At 45.3% G+C, this 25,591-nt stretch overlaps 1 protein-coding gene across 1 annotated transcript in view; it reads right to left on the bottom strand.

The window, feature by feature from the left end:
- Nucleotides 1-496: 496 nt before the first annotated feature.
- The window catches only part of TSGA10 (testis specific 10), a 44,352-nt gene continuing 19,257 nt past the window's right edge, over nt 497-25,591 (bottom strand). Inside the window, exons 10-19 of the mRNA XM_056862165.1 lie at nt 16,410-16,525; nt 15,919-16,073; nt 15,277-15,332; nt 13,967-14,135; nt 13,259-13,369; nt 8,315-8,500; nt 6,170-6,379; nt 5,110-5,312; nt 1,852-1,960; nt 497-631 (exon numbers count right to left, since the gene is read on the bottom strand). Coding sequence (XP_056718143.1) covers nt 497-631; nt 1,852-1,960; nt 5,110-5,312; nt 6,170-6,379; nt 8,315-8,500; nt 13,259-13,369; nt 13,967-14,135; nt 15,277-15,332; nt 15,919-16,073; nt 16,410-16,525 — 1,450 coding nt within the window. The remainder of the gene's footprint in view (nt 632-1,851; nt 1,961-5,109; nt 5,313-6,169; nt 6,380-8,314; nt 8,501-13,258; nt 13,370-13,966; nt 14,136-15,276; nt 15,333-15,918; nt 16,074-16,409; nt 16,526-25,591) is intronic.

The following is a 25,591-nucleotide window of genomic DNA, read 5'->3' as shown; positions in this document are numbered from 1 at the left end:
CTTGAGGAATCTAATTTGGCAGAAAGGTAGCATATAAATGTGTTTAGTATTACTCTCCAAGTAAGGTTATCCCTTCTAAATACCTCTACTGATGTACTCATTGTGACATAATCAATGTAATGAACAAGTTAAAAAAAGAATATTTGTTAGTAATTTCTGTTTGTTTCAGCCACCATTTGCATGTACGTCGGTCTGGAATACTGGTTGAAACATGAGATTTAACAATGTTTTTATTGTCAAAACAAAAGCCAGAAGTTATTTGGTGAGAAACAGCTATATTTTTATTGACAAGAAGGAGTATCTCTTTATATTGTTTACCAGATTTTGTCCTGACTTGCATGACCTCTGATAGGGAATATAGTAGGCTGTATCAAAATGTTCTTTCTTTATATGATTTTATGTTAGCTTTTTTGTTTTTTTACAATGAACAGATTAAGCAATACAATGTTTCTACTTGCCCAGAGATAGTTTTTCATGACGGAGCAACATGACATTCTCATCCTTCTAAAGATCTGTCTAGAGTCCTTTCAGGCGAACGGAGGCGGGGACGGTCAGGTGATGATGGCCTTATCGTAGAAGTTAAATGGTATGAAGCTGTAAGACTCTGGCGGCGAAGTTCTTGGACTGCACGCTCCCTACAATAACAAAACAACAATTTGTTTAAGATAATAACACAAAACAAACAGTTAACATTCTTGCCAAGGACTTTCTTTAGTCATAAGCAATCTCATTAAAGATGGACGGGGAGAAAATATTACATGGGATGTCCCCATTTGGGAGAGGGATTCGTGAGAAATTTGAAAATGAGATCCAATTTTCCACTGTCTTTGTTTTGGAAAAAGGTTGGGATCGTGGATGGCAGTCATGGCCAATGTTAAAGCCCATTGATTCATTATGCCATTCAAAGAATAGCAACAAATGACTGTGTTGCTGTCTAGTTTGGAAATACCACATCACTCACTCCCAATGTGCAAAATCCTCTTGAAGTCTCTTTCAGAGAGTAACCGTGTTGGTCTGCAGTAGATCAGTTAGATTCGAGTCCAGTAGCACCTTAGAGACCAACAACATTTTCTGATGAAGGGAGCATTGACTCTTGAAAGCTTATATCCTAAAAATCTTGCTGGTCTCTAAGGTGCTGCTTGTCTCGAATCTAACTGTTCTCTTGCAGTGTGTGTAATCATATTGTCTGTCTTCATTCTGGATTTTTTAAAAGATGTTATGAATATATATATGAGTTTACAAACCATTATGACTCTGTCATATTGTCTTTCCTACATTTCATTGTACTTTAAGGACAGACTTGACATTACAAGAGCCCTTTCAACTTTGTCTTGCAAACCTATTTTCATATTAAATGGGTCATTTCATATAATACATCAATAAATCCCAAGACCCTTTTTTTGGTCACATATATGTTTGTGTGTGTGCGTGTTTGCGTATATGCATATGCTAAATCAGACTCCTATGTAATGCTACAATTTGTGCATCTCTAGCTGGATGGATCTTGAACTTTTTAATATCATAAACCTTTAGTATATGTTCAGGGTAAAAGGTTTCTATTGTTTGGCACATTTGTTACAGTTATTTAAAAAATTACTTATTTATAAAATTTCATCCTGACTTTCTGTTATAAATAATACTCAAGGTGGTATACAACATCACTCATTGATATATAATTGTGAATAGATCAATCTTTTCCAGCAATACACAGTTCCATTATATACTGTCTTGATTCCACTGGACTTAGAATTATTGCTGTAGCTGTATTACCATACATCTTTCTAGACAAATATAATTGTATGTTATTTAATTAAAAGTACTGCTTTAAAAAATGAATAATGTGAACACAACTTGCCTTTCAAAGCGTTCTGTGCTCAACTGTCTTTTGGTGATGTCTAACTCAGATTCCAGCTGAGTTACTGTATTTCTCAGTTGTGAAAAATCCCGGCGTTGGATAGCACTACGAAATACATAAAATTACTCTTTGACTTGCTAGAATGTTGTAACTATTCAAATATAGTAAAATAAACAGTAATATTAGCTCATTAAAATAAGCCTCTAGTATATTTGACATAAGAAGTGGTGGGAAAACTCAAAATAAAGAAGACTATACCCGCAAATCTTGGAACACCTTCAGTGTTTAAATTTCAAAATAATTTTGAACAGAAACATGTCTGCATATTTAGAAATATGTAATCCTTCTATTCCAGTTACTTAGGCTCTCACACATATACACACACCATTCACTTCCTTTTTCTTGAATGCTGGCCTCTTTCATAAAACTGAACAAGCATAACAATTGTGGCTTTTGTTCAGGTGAAGGATGCTCAAAGTGATTTCCAGAGCTTTCTTGAGAACAAGGAGCATCCCCCCCATTTCTACAGCTTCACACCAAAATCAACACGTGACCAAGAAGGGCAGTGCTCATTCCCTCGGTTCTTTTTTTCTTTGTCACCATGGGCATATACGACTTCCATTGCTGTTGTCTGTCTCCTAGCCTCATTTTTGAGGCTGGGGAGGCTTTTCCTATAGAAAGGTTTTTATAACAGATACTCAATGGAGGAAATAAAACATGTATTAAAACCACAAACTTCTTTTTGTCTTCATTCATTATGGCTCAAAATGACCTCTTCAAGATGTGTGCTGTGGTAATAAAAGAGCACGGACAGAGGACCATTCTCTGTAACTTATCTTCCTGGAGAATCTCATAATGTAGCCCCCTGCTCAATCTGTTAGCTGTTCACCCCAAAGGCATGATCTGATAGAGCCTTGTGACTCAAAGCGGATCTTTGTGTAAAGGCTTTGGCTGCCATCAATACTCAGCTTCATCAATACTCATCATACAATCCGTGCCCTCTATGGCTGCTTTAGTTCTGGCAGTTTTTAAGTCAACCATCCATACTGTTCAGTCATTTTGTGTCTCTGGCATTCTTCATTCACTGCAGCCACTCCTGCCAATGCCTAGCTCTAGGGCTAAGAAAGGGACAGGTTGGCTTTGGTTCCACCTTCATCTGTGCCTCCACCAGTTCAGACCCTGGATGCCTCAGCTCACTGCAGGCATCCTGCTAATGCCTAACTTTAAGGCTAACACGGATAAATCAGCCTCAATTCCATCTTAATTTTTGCATCTGCTGGCTCCAATTCCAGCGGTCGACTCCAAGAGTTTTGGAGCAGATGTGTGACTTGCTTTTGGTACCTCATGCTCCGTTCCCACACCAGAATACCTTGGAGTTGATCTATAGTCTTGCTGAGGGCAAACTTGAATAGGATGGGTCTCTCCATTCCAGTGCAGCCTACTGAACCACTGAGGACACAATGCCTTGAGCCTGCTCAGCTGCCTGCCTATGGCAGAGGTTTTAGTGTCCATCACTACTGCAAGTGCATCTCCAAATCCCATCACTCTGTAGATAATTCTCCTGTCATTTCTGTGCATGTTTATGTCAAGCCTTGCTCACACCCCCAGATTGGCTTTCATGGGTTTTGCTCTATATACCTCTTGCGGGGAGCTGTGCTTAACAGTCCCTGGGGTTCTGATCCTCATTTCCAAGTCTGAAAGATAATCCCCCATTCATCTAGTTTCACCCTGCCTTTAGGTTACTCTTTGTATGACACCTTTGGCGTCTTCCCACTAGTCTCACCAACTCAGAACAGGTGCTCTGCATGAGGTAGTTCTTGGACATTGAAGCACGCTTGTGAAACTGGCTTCTGCCAGAGTCACTACCACAAATCTTTAGACCATGTACAAAGTCTGGCGGGAGGGTTGTTCTTTCCTTTTTGCACATGCTTTGGCCAACTGTATTGCTGCTGATGCACGGCACAATAAGCAATACACTGCCTCTCATTCAGCTCCTTGGTGGGTTCCTCAGCAACCCCAGTCTTTGACTCCAGCTCCTGAGGATGGACCATCTGGATTTCTGGCCTGGCAGCCATGGCTTGTCTACTGCTTGTCTACTGATGGAAACTGTCAGTTGGAGTGGCCAGGAAAAGCAGGGTCTGACAGGGTTTTGACCTCCCTGGGATTAGCCACCACGGCATTCTCAACCTCCAAGGAGGATTCAATCAGATCAAACCCTGATATAACTCTTGCATAACATACATCTTTTTATTCGCCATTCAAGCTAAGGCACTGCCAGCCTCCTCACATATCCTGCAGATTGGTTCACACTATTTTTATTAATTATTTACTTCATTTATATCCCACCTTTCTTCCCAATGGGGACCCAAAGTAGCTTACATCGCTCTCCTCTCCCAGATCCTAGTCTGATACTATATACCACACTGGCTCTCACTATCACATGGTTATGAGTTGGCATACTTTACAGATCTGAGCTCTCTCTACCAGGACTCTCACATTCTCTGTTGCTTTTCTTCACTGTGTTCCTGTCAAGGCCACTTCTGGAGTATCCACCTAGTCCATAATCTTCTCCCTCATAAGCACTTCTTGGTGGATGTCCATGCAAGATGTGAAGCAGCTGCTGGGAAGGTGGTCTCTTCATCTGAAAGCTTCACACCCATCTCCCAATGTGGGACTGCACAGGAGCCACAATGATGAAAATAGGGTTGCAGGCACACATTTAATAACTCCTGACCCACTGAGAACACTCTGGGACATTCTCTCAGTGGTGGCAGCATGGAGAGAACTGATGGAATAAATGTCAGTCAGTGTCAGGTTTGATTGGAAGCCACCAAAAGCAGGGGGAGCATTCATCTTCTAGAAAACTCTGGAAATATCAGAGACCTGCCTACACAGCAAACCACTCAATGAACAACAGTTATGAGTAAGTGCGACCTTGTTTTACTTTTTCCAGGGCAGTGGGGTGATAATCAGCTCTGTATATGATGGCACCTAGATTGTTAACTTGCGGGGTAGGTTTTTATAACTTGCAGCTTCCTCCTCTCCTAAAAAATACTTTTATCTAAATCATCAGTCTGCCTGCTGTTCAGCAGTTTCTCAAGTAGCTGGCTGCCAGTCCCAAGAGAATTTTTTTCTTCATCTCTATAGATTCTCCCGCAATTTGCTAATATTACAAAGGCATACTACTAACATAAAAAAATAAAGAAATTTCAGGTCAATTTATCCATTGTTGTTTCTTCTGGTTGTTTACTCACATTTTGTCTTCAGCCACAGAAAGCTGCTCTTTAAGAAGCTGAATCTCAGATTCTTTTTCCTGGTATATCATCTCACACTGAAATTCCTTTTCTCGGTTGGATGCTAGCAATGTTTCCAGGTTTTTTATTGAGATTCTTTCATTAGTGAGTTGTTTTCTAAGGAGCTCTATTTCTGAGTGAGATGACTCCCATTCACTCTGTAGCTGAAAGACAAAAGATAAAATATCATCACTGTCTCTAACGTGAGTACAATGAGACTTATCTAATATACACTGTATTAGAAAGTGATGAATTAAATTTCATATTGCAAGCTAAACACTACCATCCCTCTTCCTGTCCATGTCATTTATCCAGATGTCAAAATACCCATTTTCCCGTCTAGAGGCCAAGAACTGTGGTTCCCACTCTGTCAAGAACGTTCACAATAGTTAATAACTGTACAAAATCTAGCACACTTAACAGCGCATTCCTGAGATCTAAGGGCAAAAGCCCTTAGGAGGCCAGGAAGGCGCTGCGCCGGCATCCAAAGCCGCGTTGGCATCCAGGCCACTAATGCTGGCATTAGTGGCCCGAACGCCAGCAGGAAGGCCCAGATGCCAGTTGCGGGGCACGGCAGCACCACCCTTGGACGCCAACGGGGCCTTCTGGTGGCGTCCAAATGCCGTCAAAGGCCACACCGGCAGCCCTGGAGGCATTCCCAGTGCGTTCAAGCGCCAGGCTGGGGGAGCAGGCACCTTTAGGTGGCCCCCAAAGCCCTTTTGGGCAGGGAACACCCCTTTTTATTTTTGCATAAAACTCTCTCTTGCTAAGATCAAAGGAACTCAAAAGTGCTTGACTTGGATAGTGCTCACTTGAACATGGATTTATTCTTTACTCCATTTCAACATATGTATATACATATTCTCTCTCATACACATACATGCTACTTATACCTCCCTGCTACTGTTCAGATATTTTCTTATGCAAATTTCCTGAGTACAGAAAATATTACTACATCAAAAAATGTAAGGTTTGTGAAAGTTAATTTTTAATCTTTCCAGTGCCTAGATTATATACTTACGCGCTCTATTTCCTGTGTTGTGCTGGTTAGTTGCCGAGTTAATAACTCTTTGTTAGTGTCCAGTTTAATGCACAGTTCCCGTGTAGATGCCAAATCTGAAAGTAACGAAACTTTCTCCCGCTGGACTTTGTGCAGTTCCTCCTCCATTTTTACAAGGGATCTGCCTAAAGTAGAAATCTGTGACTTGTAGGCTTTTTCTGTTGCTAAATGCTGCCAAAACATTTGTTGATAAAGGCCATTACTACTACACATAAATATATAAAACATATTTAGGAAAGACACAGTATTTTTACTAAATGGAAAGTAATGTTTCTGAAGATGTGTTGGACTTACTTTTTTTCTAATACAGAACATTTAAACTGTTCATTAATTATTTTTAAAAGGATGTAAGCAGACCCTAAAATAATCAAATGTACCTATTGAGCATAATCCTGTAAAACAAAATCCACATGAATTTCACTGAACTGTATAATTTATGTGCATTTTAAAGAATAATAGTTTAGGTAAGTTGGCGACCATGTGAACATTACACCTTCTGCAAACAGGTTTTTTTCCCCTAGACAGTCTTTGGTATGTTGAGATACCATTCGGTTTTATATAAATTTGATAAAATTTCAAATCCTGTGTCTTAGCTGCAATTTCGCATTTTATAATATATTTAACTGTAAAAAAAACAAATTAAGGTGTCTTAAGTCTCAAATGAGTCTATATCCTTCTTGGGAATAAGAAAAAAGCAAATAAAACCCACTACAGTTATCATCAGGTAACCTCTGTACCACCCTCTTCTCTAGAAGTGTCTTTAATTCTGAGCCTAACTCAGGAAAGAGTTATCCACTGCTTGAACAGAGGACTGCATAGGTGTCCCTTCCAGAAATTCTAATCTACAGTTGTATTGAACTATAGACAAAACCAAAACATTGGAGTTGATAATTCACCACTTGTCAACAAATAGGGACAACCTATCAAAAAAAAACTGACAGTGGCTACCTCCAGTGGGCATACTAGTCAAAACAACCCTTTTTGGCCTTGCTGCAAGTCCTTCTGCTTGATTTGCTCCACTGATAGACCTCTCAGAACCTGTATAGTAGGTTTTGTCAAAGCCGATTTTGGAACTGACTGATGCTTCTCCCAATGTTCTCTCTTTGCTTTTTTTTGGGGGGGGGAGGCAGTTTGGAAGAGCATCATGTTGGAGTCCAGTCTGGTGATCGAGAGCAACGCTGGGTCAGATCCATTAGTGGAACCAACCGGGCTTAGGTGACTGAGGGCGGGCCTGAGGGCTGGTCGATTCTTGCTGGAGATTTGGCCAGTAAGGCCTTGGAGCACTCCACCAGGGCAGATGGTTTCACTGCTGGGGTCTCAACACAAGATATCCCTTTTTTCCACAAACCAGCCTTCAATGGTAGAGCACAAGCCGAGCAGACTTTCACAGTAAATTGAAGGCAGAATTTACACAATGCCATATTGTGCCCCTTGCCCAAACGCTAAAGACAGAGGGAATGTAAATCAGACCTCGTCATCTTTGTGCTGCACTTGGTACATTTTTTGAAAAGCGCCTTCTGCAATATATTGACGAGAAGGGCCAAAGAAGAGAGACTCACTGAAGAACTCCAAGAAACACTAAACAGAAGCTAGAAGCTCAACCTCTCACCGTGGCAACACCCAGAGTGTTTCAGTAACGTCACAGAAAATGCTGGGAAAGTCCTCCGATGGCTGGCCTGCGCACGCAGTCCCAATGTGGGACTGCACAGAAGACCAAAGATGAACCAGTTTTTACTCAAAAACCAGTTGTGTGTGTGTATGTATAACTATGCATACATATTCATGATGTCTGTGTTATATTAAATATTGTTTTGTGAAAACTGGAGTATCAGCTGTGCTTTAAAAGAACTTTATTCTTCTGATTTGTTGCTTTCTCCCATCTACTGTTTTATGATAACCAATCATAATCAGGCATAACCAGTCATAATCAGTAGAAGGTATATTCCCACAAACATGCTTTTTAAACGTACCAGATGAACCACTGATACAGGCCTCACAAGAACATTCAAACTACTCACATTGGAAGTGAAGGACAAGGGGGAACATTCTTAAGGACAAATAAAACCATAAGAAACAAAATTGAATTATGAGGCTTTACAAACTCACTTGTGCAATCTCTGTTTCAAGGGACTGAGTTCGTTCTTTCAGCCTGTGGCTCTCAGATTCTACATTGAGAAGTTCTAGTCGGGAAGATTTACAATTTGCTTCTATTTGATGGAACTTTGATTCCCACTTTTTTAACTGTTCATTGGCCCTATGGTAGTTCTCCAAAAGTTCTTGATTATCTTTCTCCTAAAAGAGTGTACAGTATAACAAGTGATGTAGGGTAGGCGTGCTTGCAAACGTATGCACAATGACCTAATTTCTGCAGCCTTTCCACACCTTTTCTGGATGGAAGATAACAGGAAATGGTTATACACATCACATATTATGCTATACACACATTGGTGAGAGTGCACATAAACAAATTAGAAGAAAAAGAAGAGTTGGTTTTTATATCCCGCTTTTCTCTACCTTTAAGGAGTCTCAAAGCGGCTTACAATCACCTCCCCCTCCCCACAACAGACACCTTGTGAGGTAGGTGGGGCTGAGAGTTCTGAGAGAACTGTGACTAGCCCAAGGTCACCCAGGAGGCTTCATGTGGAGGAGTGAGGAAACAAACATGGTTTACCAAACATACTCTATACACTATTTTTGAAAATTAAATGTATGAATTTGGTCTTAGGCAACTATATTAATTTCAGTCCAACAGTAGTAGAGCCCATGTAGTCGGTAAGGTGTGTCTGAGCACATCCCAACATTGTACAGAATGGATCTTATCCATTTTGTAAAGGTCCATGAGAAATTTGGGAGTAAGGGTAAGATGGCAGAGGAGGGCCATGTGTGGAGACAAAGGGGCGAAGGTTGCTGGAGAGGGGAACATGTTATATGTGTCTACATGCCAATGCTAGAGGTCTCCAAGGCAAGATAGGGGAACTGAAGTGCTTGATACTATATCACAATTTAGATATAGTGGGTATCTCAGAAACATGGCGGAATGGAGAACATATGGGATATAATCATTTCTGGGTAGGGGCAGGACAGGGACGGATGAGTTGGAGGAAGTGCACAGAATAAAATAAGTTAGAAAACATTGGTGGAATGGCGGGGCTTCATGTCAATGGAAAGTTATCCCTAAAGTCCAAAACTGTAACATTTGATTTTAAAAGAGGGAACTTTACAAAAATGAGGGGTGTAGTTAAAAGGAAGCTGAAAGAGAAGCACAATAGAGTCAAATACCTAGAGCATGCCTGAAAGCGTTTAAAAACCACACTAACTGAAGCCCAGATAGAATGCATTCCTCAGGTTAGGAAAGGCAATGCCAAGTCTTAAAGAATGCTTGTGTGGTTAAGGAAGCTATAAGAAGCAAAGAGGATTATTTGAAAAAGTGGAAGGTCTGTCCCAATGAATTGAACAAACGGGATCGTAGACTCTGGCAAAAGGTAAGTTAACTATTAGGCATCTGAAAAGAGAATTTGAAGAACAAGTTGAAAGCATCAAGACAAACAATAAAAATTATTTAAATATGTCCAGAGCAGGAAACAAGCCAGAGAAGCAGCTGGGCCATTTGATGACCAAGGAATAAAAGAATTGCTAAAGGGAGATAGCAGAGAAGCTAAATTATTTTTTTGCTTCCATGTTCACTATGGAAAGTGTGAGGCATGTACCTATGCCACAACCACTGTTTTCAGGAAGGGAGTCTGAAGAACTGAGTCAAATTGAAGTGATGTGAGATGAAGTTCTAGTCCTATTGGGGGGGGGGGGAAGCAGTAAGTCTCCATGCCCTGATGGCATACACCCAAGGGTTCTTAGGGAACTCAGATCTGACTATTGATCTACTAACCCGTATATGTAACTTATCACTCAATGTAGCCACTGTACCAGAAACCTGGAGAGTAGCAAATGTTACACCAATTTTTAAGGAGTCCATTTGGGAACCAGGAAATTACAGGCAGGTTAGCCCAACATCTGATGCAGGCAAATTAGTAGAAACTATCGTCGAAGATAGACTTATTAGGCACATATTACTTAAAATAAGATTTGTTAAATTGTCTGTTTAGCACATAAAGAAACAGCATGGCTTCTGCAAAGGGAAGTCCTGCCACATTGATCTTTTGGAGTTCTCTGAGAAAGTGAACAAGCATGTAGACAATGGTGGTCTGGTAGACATTATACTTAGACATTCAAAAGGCTTCTAACAAGGTACCTCAGAGTCTCCTGAGTAAACTTAGAAGTCATGGAATAAGGATGGGTTCATTTATGGATTAAGAGAGCCAGCGTGGTGTAGTGCAGGGGTGGGGAACCTTTTTTCCGCCAAGGGCCATTTGGATATTTATAACATCATTCGCGGGTCATACAAAATTATCAACTTAAAAATTAGCCAACCAAGCCCTAAGCAGGCAGCTGCTCCAGATGACCCCCCCCTGCGTGGCAAGCAGGCAGGCATCCAACCGGAGGCTCACTCGCCCACCTGGTGGCACAGGATGGTCTGTTGCATCAGCCGGGTGTAGCCATCCAGCTGGATGCCGGAGTTGCTCCTGCTCCGCATGGTGGGGCTGGATTCTACAGCTGGCTCCTGCTACCTCGGCCTGCAAGGATGAAATGAGAACACACTGGCTAAGAACTAACCCCCACTCCGGGCATTCTGGCCCTGCCCCCTTTAACCCCTCCATTGTCATCACTTCCGTCCCCAGCCCTCTTGTAGTACAGAGGGAATACATTTTTCCATGGCCCAGGTGCAAAAGGGTTAACACAGTTTCTTGGGCGGACCTAGCAGCTCCATAGCTAACAACTCTTCTGCAATGGGAAAAAAGGTTCCTTTTCTTGGCAAAACAAACTCACATCTGCCTTGAATAGAGGCTATTCCTGCCCACGGGAGGGGGTGGATCACCAGTCTTAGATCCTTCTGAGCTAGAGATCTGCCAGGACCCACGAAGGGCCAGACCAAATGATTTTGTGGGCCTTAAACTGCACCCGGGCCTGATGTTCCCCACCCCTGGTGTAGTGGTTAAGAGCAGTAGTTTGGAGCAGTGGACTCTAATCTGGAGAACCAGGTTTCATTCCCCACTCCTCCACATGAGCGGCAGATGCTAATCTGGTGAACTGGATTTGTTTCCCCACTCCTAGACATGAAGCCAGCTGGGTGACCTTGGGCTAGTCACAGCTCCTAGAGCTCTCTCACCTTCACCTACCTCACAGGGTGTCTGTTGTGGAGAGGAGACGGGAAGGTGAATGTAAGCTGGTTTGATTCTTCCTTAAGTGGTAGAGAAAGTTGGCATATAAAAACCAACTCTTCTTCTTCTTCTAAAAAGTGGTTAAATGATAGGAAGCAAAGAGTACGAACAAATTGATCTTAATCTTAATCACTACACCACGCTGGCTGTCATGGCCACAGGAACAGACGGCTTTAAAAGGGGATTAGATGGATTCAGTGGCTACTAGCCATGGCAACTGAAGGGAACGTCCACATTCACAGGCAGTAAACCCCTGAACACCAGTGTCAGCAGGCAACATCAAGGCCACTATGCCATGTTGTTGGCCCTTCAGAGTAACTGGTTGGCCACTGTGTGAGACAGTATGCTGAACTAGATGGACCACTGCTCTGATCCAGTAGGGCTCTTCTTATGTTCTTCGATATTAAGAATTCACACAGGGCATATATTTATATTTTGCTTACTTTACATATGCAAAATACTTTGCTCACCTCCTCCCATGGGCTTTAACCATTATTTATTTATTTTTTAGAACTAAATCTTATTTGTTAGTTTAGACATCCATCTGCAATAGCAATTTTGAAAAACTGTCCCTGACCAAATCCATCAAAATATATCTTGCGATAGTTCTCTCCCTTCCCCTTTCAAAGTGTGCACTACACTCTACAGACGTTCCTCTCCCATAATACTAGAACGCGAGGTCATCTGTGGAAGCTGGAGGGTGACAGATTCAAAACAGATAAAAGGAAGTATTTTTTCACACAACGCATAGTTAAATTGTGGAACTCCCTGCCCCAGGATGTGGTGATGGCTGCCAACTTGGAAGGCTTTAAGAGGGGAGTGGACATATTCATGGAGGAAAGGGGTATTCATGGCTATTAGTTAAAATGGATTAGTTAAGGGGGGAGTGGACATATTCATGGAGGAAAGGGGTATTCATGGCTGTTAGTTAAAATGGATACTGGTCATGCTGCATACCTATTCTCTCTAGTATCAGAGGAGCATGCCTATTATATTAGGTGCTGTGGAACACAGGCAGGATGGTGCTGCAGCAGTAGTCTTGTTTGTGGCTTCCTAGAGGCACCTGGTTGGCCACTGTGTGAGCAGACTGCTGGACTTGATGGGCCTTGGTCTGATCCAGCAGGGCCTTTCTTATGTTCTTATGTAGATTCCCATATTATCGTAAGCTGTCTTGAGCCACAAGGAAAGGCAGGATGTATTTTTTTAAATAAATAATGTACTTGGCAGGAGCTGGACGTAAAATTCGTAACATTGTATTATGGTAGAATTACATGTTATCTCAGCAAATACATATTTCCATTCTTGTTTGCTCAGATAACTAGGGGTTGGAGGAGTGGGACACTTATACAGGAGAATCAGCGACCACGAGGAAGAAGTGCTCATGTTCGCCAATTCTCCCTCTGTAAACACCATCCCACAATACTCTTCCTGCTGCCCCCAAGCCATGATTACTTTCAGTTAAAGCCTAGCTGAGGGAAAAACTGACTTGGATGGGAATATTTATAGGGAGAATCAGTGTGTAAAGAAACAGTCAAGCACCCTACCCACCTATTCTCCTTTACAAGTCTCCCCCTTTCCACGTTAGAAGGAAATCATAGGGACAATTCCCCCTCCCCATTCTGAGCTAAGAAGACATCATTAGCTCATACTACTTTGGGAAAGTAGCAGAGCTGGGGGCATCACGCAACAGGGAAACATCTCTGTAAATTGGCCACTGTTTCAAGAAGCTTAGGGTTGGGGCTTTTTATAGTTCTAGCTTTTCACCATATATATTTACTTTAGAATTCAGTACGTTCTTCAACTTCGTAAACTCTGCATGTAAATAGTCAAATTTCAGCTGCATTTCTTCAAGTTCACTTTGAGAATCAGCAAGTTTTTGATGTAGAATCTGTCAATGGAAAGTGGAAAGATAATTTTATCTACACAGTTCATATTATATTCACGTTTGACTACCTTTTAGCAGTAGCTAGTATCTGATATAAAAGCCTAAAGTTGAATTATAATATATAAGAAAGTGGAATACTAACATTAAATATATGATTTCAAAAGTTTGTGGATTACCAGTGCCAAAGTAGTGATATACAGAACAATTTGGTGAATGAAGAAAGATAATGCAAATAAACTCTAGGAAAAGACAGACAGATCAAAAGTGGAAAGAATGGATGAGACTTAAAGGAACAGGATAAGCTCAACGGTTCAAGAAAAGCTTTGTGGAAGAAATGGCTTTTGAAGAAGAATTTAAATGAACAAGAGGGAGATGGCTTGAAAGAGAGGATTGTTCCATATATAAAGAATGGCAAGACTGAAAAAGTAAGAAAGGAGACTATAGGAATTAACTTTTTCTTCTGCTTAAAAGTGTACAGAGTGTTTATTTATTTAGAAGTTGTATAGCCTAGTTTTCTATTACAAACAATACCCATAGCACTGCAAAATGCATTTGAAATATATATTTAATATTTTAACATGGATGTATATGGACATATACCTGATTGTCTTGCTTATCATCATCAAGTTGTTCCTTTAACCTCTCATTCTCCTGAACGAATGATTCACAACATCTGCTAGTCTGACTAAGCTCAGCGTTAGCATCATCCAACATATGGCGTAGTCTGGTAACATCCTGTTCACATATGCGGAGTGCTTCAGCTGACTGCCTGTGCAGCAAAAAACAATACACATAATATGCCATTATAGAAAAATTATTAATTCAAAGCAAGGGAAGGCACTGATATTGTGTGTGTAAAGTGCCGTCAAGTCGCAGCCGACTTATGGCGACCCCTTTTTGGGGTTTTTATGGCAAGAGACTAACAGAGGTGGTTTGCCAGTGCCTTCCTCTGCACAGCAACCCTGGTATTCCTTGGTGGTCTCCCATCCAAATACTAACCAGGGCCAACCCTGCTTAGCTTCTGAGATCTGATGAGATCAGGCTAGCCTGGGCCATCCAGGTCAGGGCGGCACTGATATTAGACATATCAAAATAAGAACATGGTAACAATCAAATTGGCAACTATGAACACAGATAAGATAATAAAATAAATTTATTAGATAGGGAAAAAGAGTCAGTTTCCTTCAGTAGAGTTCTTACAGATTCCAGAGTTGTTGCTCCACTCTGTTGTTGAGATTATCAGCAATCTCAAAAGCGAAACAATGAAACCAAAAGCAGGCTGTGTCCAAGGCTGGCTCCCTTCCCTGATTAAGCCTTCCTCCCACTGGGCAAGCCACAAATAACCTAGTGCCCTGTGGGCCCCTACCCAGATAGGAAGGCAGCAGGCAACCCAGCAGCAGTGGCCAGCCTGGCAGGGCAGGCAGGGGCCCTCATTGAGGCTGGAGACAAGGCTGGAAACCTGAACAGCCCAGTGGCAGCCTATAGGGGTGAAAGCCAGCAGCTGGGAAGGACCAGGGTAAGAAGATGGAGAAGGGAAGCTGGCCCTGATGCCTTTAGAGCCCAAGTGGGAGAGACATGTACATACAGTCCTGAGAGTGGATACCCATCCTGCTTCTATCGCTTCTAGGAAGAGGCAGGGTCAAACCCTGATTGGGGCCAAGTTCCAGGGATGGGGCCAAAGGTGGTAAATAAGGGAGGATTCCAAGCCATGCTGGGGAGGAAAAAATGGAGGTCACTTGGAGGGGAAGAAGAGGACCAGGGTGCCTGAACCCCCTGTTTCCTATTCTGAGACGAGCAGGGAGATTGGCCCAAACCCATCCAGGATGGTAGAAGGTGGGCGAAGCCTCACAGGCCAGGAACTGGGTTTGTTAAAAGGGTACTTAAAAAAAATAAAAATAAAGTTTGCTTACTTTGTTGAATGTTCCATATCAGAAAGTATGCTCTTCAGATCAAAAACAGTCTTTTCCTTGAAAATAAATAGGTACGTTCAAATGTTTTTCTTATCCATTAGTAAAAAAAAATTGAATATAATCTGAAATACTTTATTCCTGTACCTGGCTTCAAACTTTGCAAAGCATGCTACTATGATAAAAAGTTGTTTTTAAAAAATTACTAAACTTTTCTTTGCATGGTACTAAATAAAGTTCTTTGTTCTGGGGGCTAATGAAACCTTTAAAACAGATTGGTGTTTGTAATCTAAGTAGATAACTTATTTTTTTAAAAAATCAACAGGCACTATTAACTAGAATGTTTAACTTCAGTATGTCTTCTCCAACCTGATGAAATCTGGTTAGCCTGGGCCATCCAGGTCAGGGCCTAAATTTGCATACAGTATATTAAAACTACAAGCCACAGGAATTTAAATTCTCTCAGCACTAGCACAACCTTAAGCACAACTCATACTTTTCAAGTAAATAGGAACTGTACCTTCTATTTCAATATGACCGTGTGTTTTCAAGAATTGCATTCTGAGAGTCTTTCCTGTGTAACACACCACGAAAATACTCTAAAAGCTATTAAAACTACACGAGAATGTACATATCAAAACCTACTTTTATGTCTAAGCTTTCTTCAAGGGTAACAATTTTCTCTGATTTTTCATCCAGAAGGTCCCGTAATGATTCCTTTACTGTATCCAGTTCTACTATTGTTTCATTAAGTGTACAAATTTCTTCTTGTTGAACAGCATTTTGTTTTGAAAGGTTTTCTGTAAACATCATATAGAATATAAATTCTTATCCCATTTAAAATGACTTTTAACAAATAAGTTGTGCTCAAACAAAACTTTTGACAAGCAATCAAAAGGTTATGCATGTGCAACCAATGTTTTCATCTGCTTTCTGATTTAGGGACTCTTCTTTGCAAAACAGACTGCTGTTTTTAAATTGGGGGATTTTAAAATGCAGTTTGGTGGTTTGGATTGGGGTAAGTAGTAATAGCAGAAAGGCTGCTGAAAGGGGAATGAAATCCAGAGGTGCACTCTCAACCCATACATCCAGGTTATACTCACTTACTTTACTCAGAAAAATGAGATTAAATTTACCATTGTTTTCATCCAGACACATAATTTTCTCCTGAGTGAGTTGTAATTCATATTTTTTCTTTGAAAGTTGTCGTTCAGCCTCTGAAAGACTATGCTCTGCTTTTTCATTCCGTACACTGAAGAGTAACAACAAGGGTAATTAAAAATTATCTTTGCTTACAGACTTTTTGATAGCATTAAAATGGGAGAAGGGTAAAGATGGGAACTGGATAACAGTCAGTCATATTGGGTTGGATGCAGACCCCCAGTGTGTCTCTCATGCTATTCTTCGTGGCCCACTGTACCCCAGGAACAGTATTTGGGGGAGATAAATTGGCTGCAGAGGAAAGGAGGAGGGGGACAGTTTTGGTCCATCAACAGAAGTACCTTTTGTTAGCAGAAAAATTAGGCTGGATCTAACACTATGAGATAAAGCTCCAGGTCCACCCTCATCCTTCCTTGTTTTAACGCTGTAATAGATGAGGCCATCTTATCCTTGACAAATAGCCAGGCAGTGTCTGAATTGTTGGCACCCAGCTGACTGGTGGGAGAGATTCCTGGAATGGGCAGAATAAAGCCACCCTGCTGGGAAATGGCCAGCTCTCCAGGGACTCACTCCTGTCCCTAGTCAGAGATGGGGGTGCCTTCATTTCCTGACATGAGCATACGATGAAGAACTAATACAAACTAATACAAACTAAGAGCAAACTGACTGAACTCTTGAAAGATGAGATGTAATATCAGTGTTGTTGCAAAGAGGCCACACAGAACATAGTTAACGTAATGAACATCACTGTATGCCTGTTTACATACTTCAAATGTAATTTAGGCTCTCTCTTTTGCCTTCTAATATAACAGGTGGGATCACTATTAATTTATTTACATCATTTATAGTTTTCTATAGTTTTCTACTACTACTTTCTCACTGAGACTCAAGGCAGATTACACAGGTTAAGTCAAATGCACTCAACCAGATGGGACATCCTATAAACAGTGCAAATAGGGGTTGGCTTGCAGAAATCTGAAACAGAGCTGAAACAAAGCATAAGCATTTAAACATGACACATGTCTTGCGACCGGCCCTTCCCCAGGCATCGCAGGCTCTCCCCAGTTCCCGCTGCTTACCGGGGACACGGGAGAACCAGAAGGCGGCCGCGTCGACCCGCCAGCAGGAGAGGGATGCGGGGGCCGGACGGGGGGAAAGCCAAATGGGGGGGCAGCCAGGAAGGGAGCGGCGGAGGAGGAACACAACATCCTTAGACCCCAGGAGCCGAGTCGACCCGCCTCCCCCTCAGGGAACCCTCCTCTCCCCTTTGCAGGCTGCATACCAGACGGGGGATCAAGCGGAGGGTCCAAGGAGCCACGAGGCACAGAGCCTGAGAAACCCCCGTAGTACGACGGACCGCGGCGGGGTCGGGCGCCGGGAACCCAGCCCGACAGCCAGCTGAGCAGCGGCAGGGCGAGAGCCGGGAGGGGGCGGGGCCGCGGAAACAGCCTCGTCGCTGGATGGGCCCAGAAATGAGGGTGACCCGAGGGCTTTATGGGCTCGGGAGGGCGGAGCCAGGGGGGGAGTGCACAAAAGGGTTGTGGAGGTGGAGGCCGAGGAGGATACGGCTGGGACGGGCTAGTTGTGAGGAGCCCACAACCCTGGCGGACTCAGACGGGGAAGACAGTTCAGATTCCCCAGCTGAGTGGTCTGAGGCCGAGGAAACTCCGCAACCACGGGTAGCCACCCAAGAACGTGACCCAGACAAGGCGACCACTAGTCTGGGTCGTGACATAGTGGTGGAGAATGCGGGCATAGGGGGGGCAGTGTGAAGAAGCCCTTCCCCCAGATACCCGCACCCCCTGGCTGGCGGCCTGGCAAGTCGCTCCTGAGACCCCCTCGGTTCCTGGTCACTGCAGCCCCCCCGCCACCACCTATGGAACCTGCTGGGACAGGAGGCACCAACCCGGCTGAACTGGGACCAGTGGGGAAATGGTTGGCTGAACAACAGAGCCGCCTTATGCAGGAAATGATGCAACGGCAGCAAGAAGCTCAGTTACGTCTCATTAAAGAAATGTCTTTGCAGCAGCAGGAGGCCCAAGTGGCCATGATGAGGGACATGTACAAAGCCTTCGAGGCCGGCCGAGGGTCAACAGGCGGGGCCAACCCCGATGGCACCGCCGGTCGAATGCCACCTATTCCGCTGGCCAAGCTGGGACCAGAGGACGACATTGATGGCTACCTGGACGCTTTCGAGCGTACGGCGGAAGCTTCCGCGTGGCCCAAAGAGAGATGGACCTTCATCATCGGGCCTCAGCTAACGGGGCCCGCTCAGGCAGCATTGCGGGCCATGTCTAAAACCAACAGTGCCAACTACGATCGGTTGAAGGCCACTATCCTGGAAAGATACGCAATCTCAGAGGAGACATACCGCCAACGGTTTCGAAACATGACGTGGAAGAGGGGCGAACCGCCAAGGGCGTTTGTCACCTCTCTGAGAGATGCCGCGTATCGGTGGTTGCAACCAGAAACCATAGGAGAACGGGCCATCTGTGATAAAGTGCTATTGGAACAGCTGGTCCAAGTAGTGACTCCTCGAGCGAAAGATTGGCTGCTGTGCAATAAACCCAAAACCCTCGAGGAAGCCATGACGCTGCTTGAGAATGTCGCCGCCCTGGAGCCACGAGACGGCCCCAAAGAGGGAACCAAGGCGGACCCACGAGGGCTCAGTAACGCCAGTGGAACCCGCGGAGGAAGGGCCCGCCTGATCCCACGCATCCCCCCTGGAGGGCTCATCCGTCCCCGACTGCCGCTGCTTGGGGGACCGCGACCCTCACTTGGGGGTTCCTTGGACGGAGCCAAGGTCCCCACCAAGGAAGACCTGGGAGCCAGGGAGCCTAAGGGGCGAGGGCCCTGCTACACTTGTGGCCAGTGGGGCCACTTCAAGCGAGAATGTCCACTCATGGGGTGAGTGTGATGTGGGGTGAGAAGAAGCCATGCAAGCCAGCATGGGGAGAGAAGCCCAGCCGTCGCCTTTATTGGCTACTGTCACACTCCGGGGAAAGAAGGTGCAGGCTCTGGTGGATAGCGCATCGTCGATTTTGATGGTCCAAGAACATCTCGTGCCGAAGAATTTGCCAATCATCCGAGTGGCTACCATTGCTTGCTTCCATCAGCACCACGAACAATACCCGGTGGTGACAATTGGCCTGGAATGGAAGGCTCGGTATTATAAGTGTGACGTCGCCATAGTTGAGAGGTTACCCTACCCCGTCTTGATCGGGAGAGACGCCCCTTTCTTCCCGGACCTGCTCCATACCCTAGGGGCCCAAAACAGGGAAGCGGCAGAAGTAGAAGTGGCCCTCGGGGATGAGGCGGGAAACGAGGAACCAGGACCCTCACGAGGAAGAACCGTAGATGAAGACGCCGCGGGAATATCCGGGAGGGCCCAGGAGTGGGTGGGAGACCCAGCGTTCCGACATGCCCAGAACCAGGATCCAACGCTGCAGGTGTTACGGAACATGGTGGCTGTGAGTGAAGGGCAGGTTCGGGACGGGCGGAGGGCCGAGCGGTGGCCGCATATTGCACTACTGGGCGATAACTGGTACCGGGTGGTGCAAGAGGCCGTGAGGGAACGGAGACAGTTGTTGGTACAGGAGTATCAGGGAGAGATCCTACGCATGAGTCACGACCACTCCTGGGCAGGCCAGGTAAAGAACACTCTTTCTCGGTTGTTGGCTCGGTTCTTTTGGCCGGCCATCTCCCGTGATGTAAAAATCTTCTGTCGATCCTGTCCCCAGTACCAGCAGTGGTCCCGGCAGGCCCCTGCCTGGGCTCCCCTCCACCCGTTGCCAGTGATTCAAACGCCATTTGAACGTATAGGCATGGATTTCGTGGGCCCCCTTGCCCACACTGCGCGGGGGTTCAGATTCCTGCTGGTCGTTGTCAACTATGCCACCAGGTTCCCAGTAGCCATTCCCTTGAGAACCATGCAGGCCCGGGGAGTCTGCCGTGCCTTGATCACCTTGTTTGCAAGGGTAGGGTTGCCCAAAGTGATCCTGACCGACGGTGGGGCGTCCTTTACCAGGACCATCACATGGCAGTTGTGCCGAACGTTAGGAATAAAGCAGATATTCACATCAGTTGCCCATCCCCAGACCGACGGACTGGTGGAGAGGTTTAATAAAACCCTCAAGGGCATGTTGAGAAAGTTGGCAGGGGAACGGCCTCAACAATGGGATCTATATCTAGACCCCGTTCTTTTTGCTATTCGGGAGACCCCCCAGGCTTCAACTGGGTTTTCCCCCTTCGAACTCTTATATGGTCGTAACCCTCGGAGGATTTTGGGGGTGGTAGAGGATCAATTGGCCGGACAGGGGCCGCCGAACGAGGGACAGGAAGCGCCAGAGTATATGCGACAGTTGCGGGAAAGGCTCCGGGTCGCTAGGGAGACAGCCACACACAATCTCATGGAAGCCCAACAAGTCCAGAAGACATACTACCACCAGACAGCCAAACCCTGCAGTCTACAGCTAGGCAGCCAGGTCTTAGTCCAGAGCCGCATCTTCGGGCCGGGGGGAGGGGTACCCTGGCAAGGACCCTCTGAGGTGACAAAGATGATAGGGCCCTGCACCTATGAAGTACAATGCGGTACAAACCGACGACAGAGGAAACAGGTACACCTTAACGACCTCAAAGAATGGGTTCCTCGGACAGACGGACCCCATTTGTGTGGCGTGGGGGAAGAACCCTTGGAATTGCTGGAGGGTGACATCCCCTGGGGACTAGACGAGAGCTCAGGAACACTGCCACAGATCGACGAGGGGCTCACCTTGGGCCAAAGAGTGCAAGCGAAAGAGATGTTACGCCGCCTCCGACCAGTCTTTTCACTGAAACCAGGATATACCATGGCAGTAGAACACAAGATCCGAACCCCTGCAGGTATAGTCGTCAGGGCACCCTGTAGGCCGATTCCGCAGAAGCGGTGGCAGGCAGTTGAGTCGGAAGTCAGAAAGATGTTGGAAATGGGGGTCATCGAACCTTCTAAGAGTGCGTGGTGTAGCCCCATAGTACTCGTGCCCAAGCCGGACGGTAGTATCCGCTTTTGCATTGACTATCGTGAGGTAAATAAGGTTGCCCAGTTTGATGCTTACCCCATGCCCAGGGCAGATCTTTTAATAGATCAGTTGGGATCCGCCCAATATGTGTCAGCCTTGGACCTCACAAAGGGATACTGGCAGATTCCAATGCGGTCAGAAGATCAGGACAAAACAGCTTTCGCCACGCCCTCCGGCTTATACCAATTCAAGGTCATGCTGTTTGGACTCCATGGGGCCGCCGCCACATTTCAAAGGTTAATGGACTGAGTGCTGGCCCAGTGTCATCAGTTTGCTGTTGCTTACATCGATGATATCGTCATCTTCAGCCCATCATGGGAAGACCACTTACAACATTTAACCGCAGTCCTCAAGGCCTTAAACGCTGCAGGACTAAAGGTCAACCCCTCTAAGAGTCGAATCGGGTTCCAAGAACTCCGGTATCTTGGTTATATCGTTGGGCAGGGAGTCCTAAAACCCATCCCCGAAAAAGTAGCCTCCCTAGAAACGGTACCGCCGCCACAGACCAAGTGACAGCTTCGTCGGTTCTTGGGCATAGTGGGATATTACAGCTGGTTCATACCCCACTATGCTAGCCGGGCAGCTCTCCTCACGGACGTGTTGCGGAAAACACGCCACACCAGTTGCGATGGACCTCACAACAGGTCGCAGAGTTTCAAGATCTGAGGTCGGCCCTCTCACGCAACCCCGTGCTCTGGAATCCAAACTTCAACATGCCATTTCTCGTCCACACAGATGCCTCCGGATCCGGCTTAGGAGCAGCGTTGATGCAAGTATATGATGGGCAAGAACACCCCGTCTTATTCTTGAGTCGGAAATTGCAGGTGGCGGAACGGAGTTATGCTACGGTAGAGAAAGAAGCCCTGGCCATCCGGTGGGCCATAGGGGCCCTACAGTATTATCTAACAGATAACCCCTTCGTCCTGGTTACGGACCATGCCCCGCTACAGTGGCTCAGCCGGATGAAGGACCATAACGCCCGCATCCTCTGGTGGTATGTGGCCCTCCTGCCGTTCCGATTCACCATCCAGCATCGGCTGGGTACCCATAATATATTGGCTGATTACCTGTCACGAGTCTACAAAACGGATGATGGACCCTGCCTGACCGGCACTGCAAGGGGGGGTGTCCTGCAACCGGCCCTTCCCCGGGTGTCGCAGGCTCTCCCCCGTTCCCGCCGCTTACCGGGAACCCGGGAGAACCAGAAGGCGGCCGCGTCAACCCGCCAGCAGGAGAGGGATGCGGGGGCCGGATGGGGGGGAAGCCGAACGGGGGGCGGCCAGGAAGGGAGCGGCGGAGGAGGAACACGACATCCTTAGACCGCAGGAGTCGAATCGACCCGCCTCCCCCTCAGGGAACCCTCCTCTCCCCTTTGCAGGCTGGATACCAGACGGGGGATCAAGCGGAGGGTCCAAGGAGCCGCAAGGCACAGAGCCTGAGAGACTCCCAGAGTACAACGGACCGTGGCGGGGTCGGGCGCCGGGAACCCCACCCAACAGCCAGCTGAGCAGCGGCAGGGTGAGAGCCAGGAGGGGGCGGGGCCACAGAAACAGCCTCGTCGCCGGATGGGCCCGGAAATGAGGGTGACCCGAGGGCCTTATGGGCTCGGGAGGGCGGAGCCAGGGGGGGAGAGTGCACAAAAGGGTTGTGGAGGTGGAGGCCGAGGAGGATACGGCTGGGACGGGAGCCCACAACCCTGGTGGACTCAGACGGGGAAGACAGTTCGGATTCCCCGGCTGAGTGGTCTAAGGCCGAGGAAACTCCACAACCACGGGTAGCCGCCCAAGAACGTGACCCAGACAAGGCGACCACTAGTCTGGGTCGCGACAACACATCATGCAACTGTAGTGCCATCATGGAAGAACCCCTTGAGGAGGAGTAGGGAATGGTGTTGTCAGGGAACTGAGAGAATATTGCCAGCTAGGTTCCATCCAAGTGGCTGCAGCATCATTTCCCTTCTTAATAAGAGAATGTCAGGTGCAAGCACCAGAACATGACTTAGCATGCTTGAGGGTGACACCCATGCTAGGAGCCTGCACCTAAGCCAGCTATAACAGAGGAAACAGTAGCAAGTAGGTTTCATTGGAGACCTGGAGCTGATGGGAGCTGTTGTAGCTGTAAGAAGCCCCTGGTAACTAAAGGGATATGAGGAACCATCTTTATCTATATTAAGGTTTGTTTGCTTGTCTACAATTAAAGTATATTTGTATTACCACAGTACCTTGCCTTGTTGAGCTTCCTTTGACCACCCAAATCTATTAGATTTGCCTCAAGCAAAAAAACCGCCTCTGGCACAACAGTGATGCAGAAATTACACAGTAGCAGTATACTTAACAGCAACAGAAGTCAGAAACATTTATTGCGGCATTGCGCCAATAAAAATTTAGAACATAACAGCAATATTACAGCGGATAGATTGATATTGTTTAAAAGTTGTGTCATGTTAACTTAAAAGAATACATATAAACTAAAATGTTTCACGATTTGGATAAGAAATAAACATTTTGACACAAATTCAAAAGAAGATTTTTAACTTCATTATTTCTTTGACTTTTATTTTACTAAACTTTGACGAAGTTTGTAGATTGCTCTTAACAGCATCAGACTGAACATAATAGTATAGTTCACAGTTCCCTTTACCAAAGCACCTGTGTCGACCATTTTATTACAGTTCAGCCTTATTACCTGTGTAAAAAAAGCCCTCCTGAATAAAATTCAGTTTTGCCTAGTTTGCAGAAAGCCAGGAGAGTGGGAGCCTTCTTAGCCTTGTCAGGCAGAGGCCACAACGGGGGATGCATGGGAGGGTATAAAACAACTCATACTTCAGAACAAAATCAGTACAGATAGACACAATCCAGCACCACCTCTGCCCCAGCAGCCATGGAGTCCCAAGGGAAAAACTGCTTAGCGATACTACAGTGTGGACTTCCCCTGCCAATTGCATATGGACATGAAGTTAATAGACAACTAGAAGAGCGATTACTGTGCCAGATCCCCTCTATTGTAGAAGAAGAGTTGGTTTTTATACCCTGCTTTTCTCTACTGTAAACAGTCTCAAAGTGGCTTACAATTGCCCCCCCACACACACACAACAAGCAACTTGTGAAGTTGGTGGGGCTGAGAGAGTTCTGAGAGAACTGTGACTAGCCCAAGGTACTGCTGACTTCATGTGGAGGAGTGAGGAATGAAACCTGGTTCACCTGATTAGTCTGCCTTAACCAATCAATCAATCTTTATTAAAAACAGTCATAGACCAGCACAGCTCTTCACAATTTACCACTGAAACCCTTAGTTTTACACTCTCCCCACAGGTTTATACAAATAGTAAAAAGTTATTTGCACAATTTGCAAACTATATAGACTACCCATTAAAATTATTGGCATACTGATGTTCTCAGCAGCGTCTGACGGATTCTACAGGCCACTGCACAAAACTTTGCTGTTCCTACTGTAACCTGTGGATTTAATCTATAAACAACAGTATATTCCGGGCCTGAAAGGCTGGGATGCTGACTTCGGCAGAAGGAGATAAACTTAGAACAAACCTCTTGGTATAGTGGACAGAGCAGGAGAACGTGCTCCGTTATTTCAATTTCCTTTAAAGCACAGGGACATACCCTGTCCTCCAAGGGGCCTCTCTTAACCACTACTTGACACTGGGTTATTTTTGTTTGCAAAGATCATCTCAAGCGGACACAGAGACTTAGGGTGGTGGCTGGAGCTCTCCTGCTATTACAACTGATCTTCAGGCGACAGAGATCAGTTCCCCTGGAAAAAATGGCTGCTTTGGCAATTGGACTCTATGGCACTGAAGTCCCTCCCCTATCCAAACTCTGCCCTCCTCAAGCTCCACCCCAAAAATCTCCAGGTATTTCCCAACCCGGAGCTGGCAACCCTAGAGACAGGGAATTGCTAATAGTCTTACATTCACATGCAATTTATCTGATTGCCTTCATTCTCCCTCTGTTACCAAATGTGTGAAGGAAAATCTGCATCAATCAACCTAAATGACTGGAGTATAAGTCATGCAATAATAAATTTTGAACTAGTGAGTAAAGTGAGCAGCCATATTCAAAGTAATTAAAGAGCAATAATCAGTG

Source organism: Euleptes europaea, chromosome 16, assembly GCF_029931775.1.
Source record: "Euleptes europaea isolate rEulEur1 chromosome 16, rEulEur1.hap1, whole genome shotgun sequence".
Classification (NCBI taxonomy): domain Eukaryota; kingdom Metazoa; phylum Chordata; class Lepidosauria; order Squamata; family Sphaerodactylidae; genus Euleptes; species Euleptes europaea.
The sequence above is the reverse complement of the archived record's forward strand: the minus strand, read 5'-3'. Positions and strand labels throughout refer to the sequence as shown.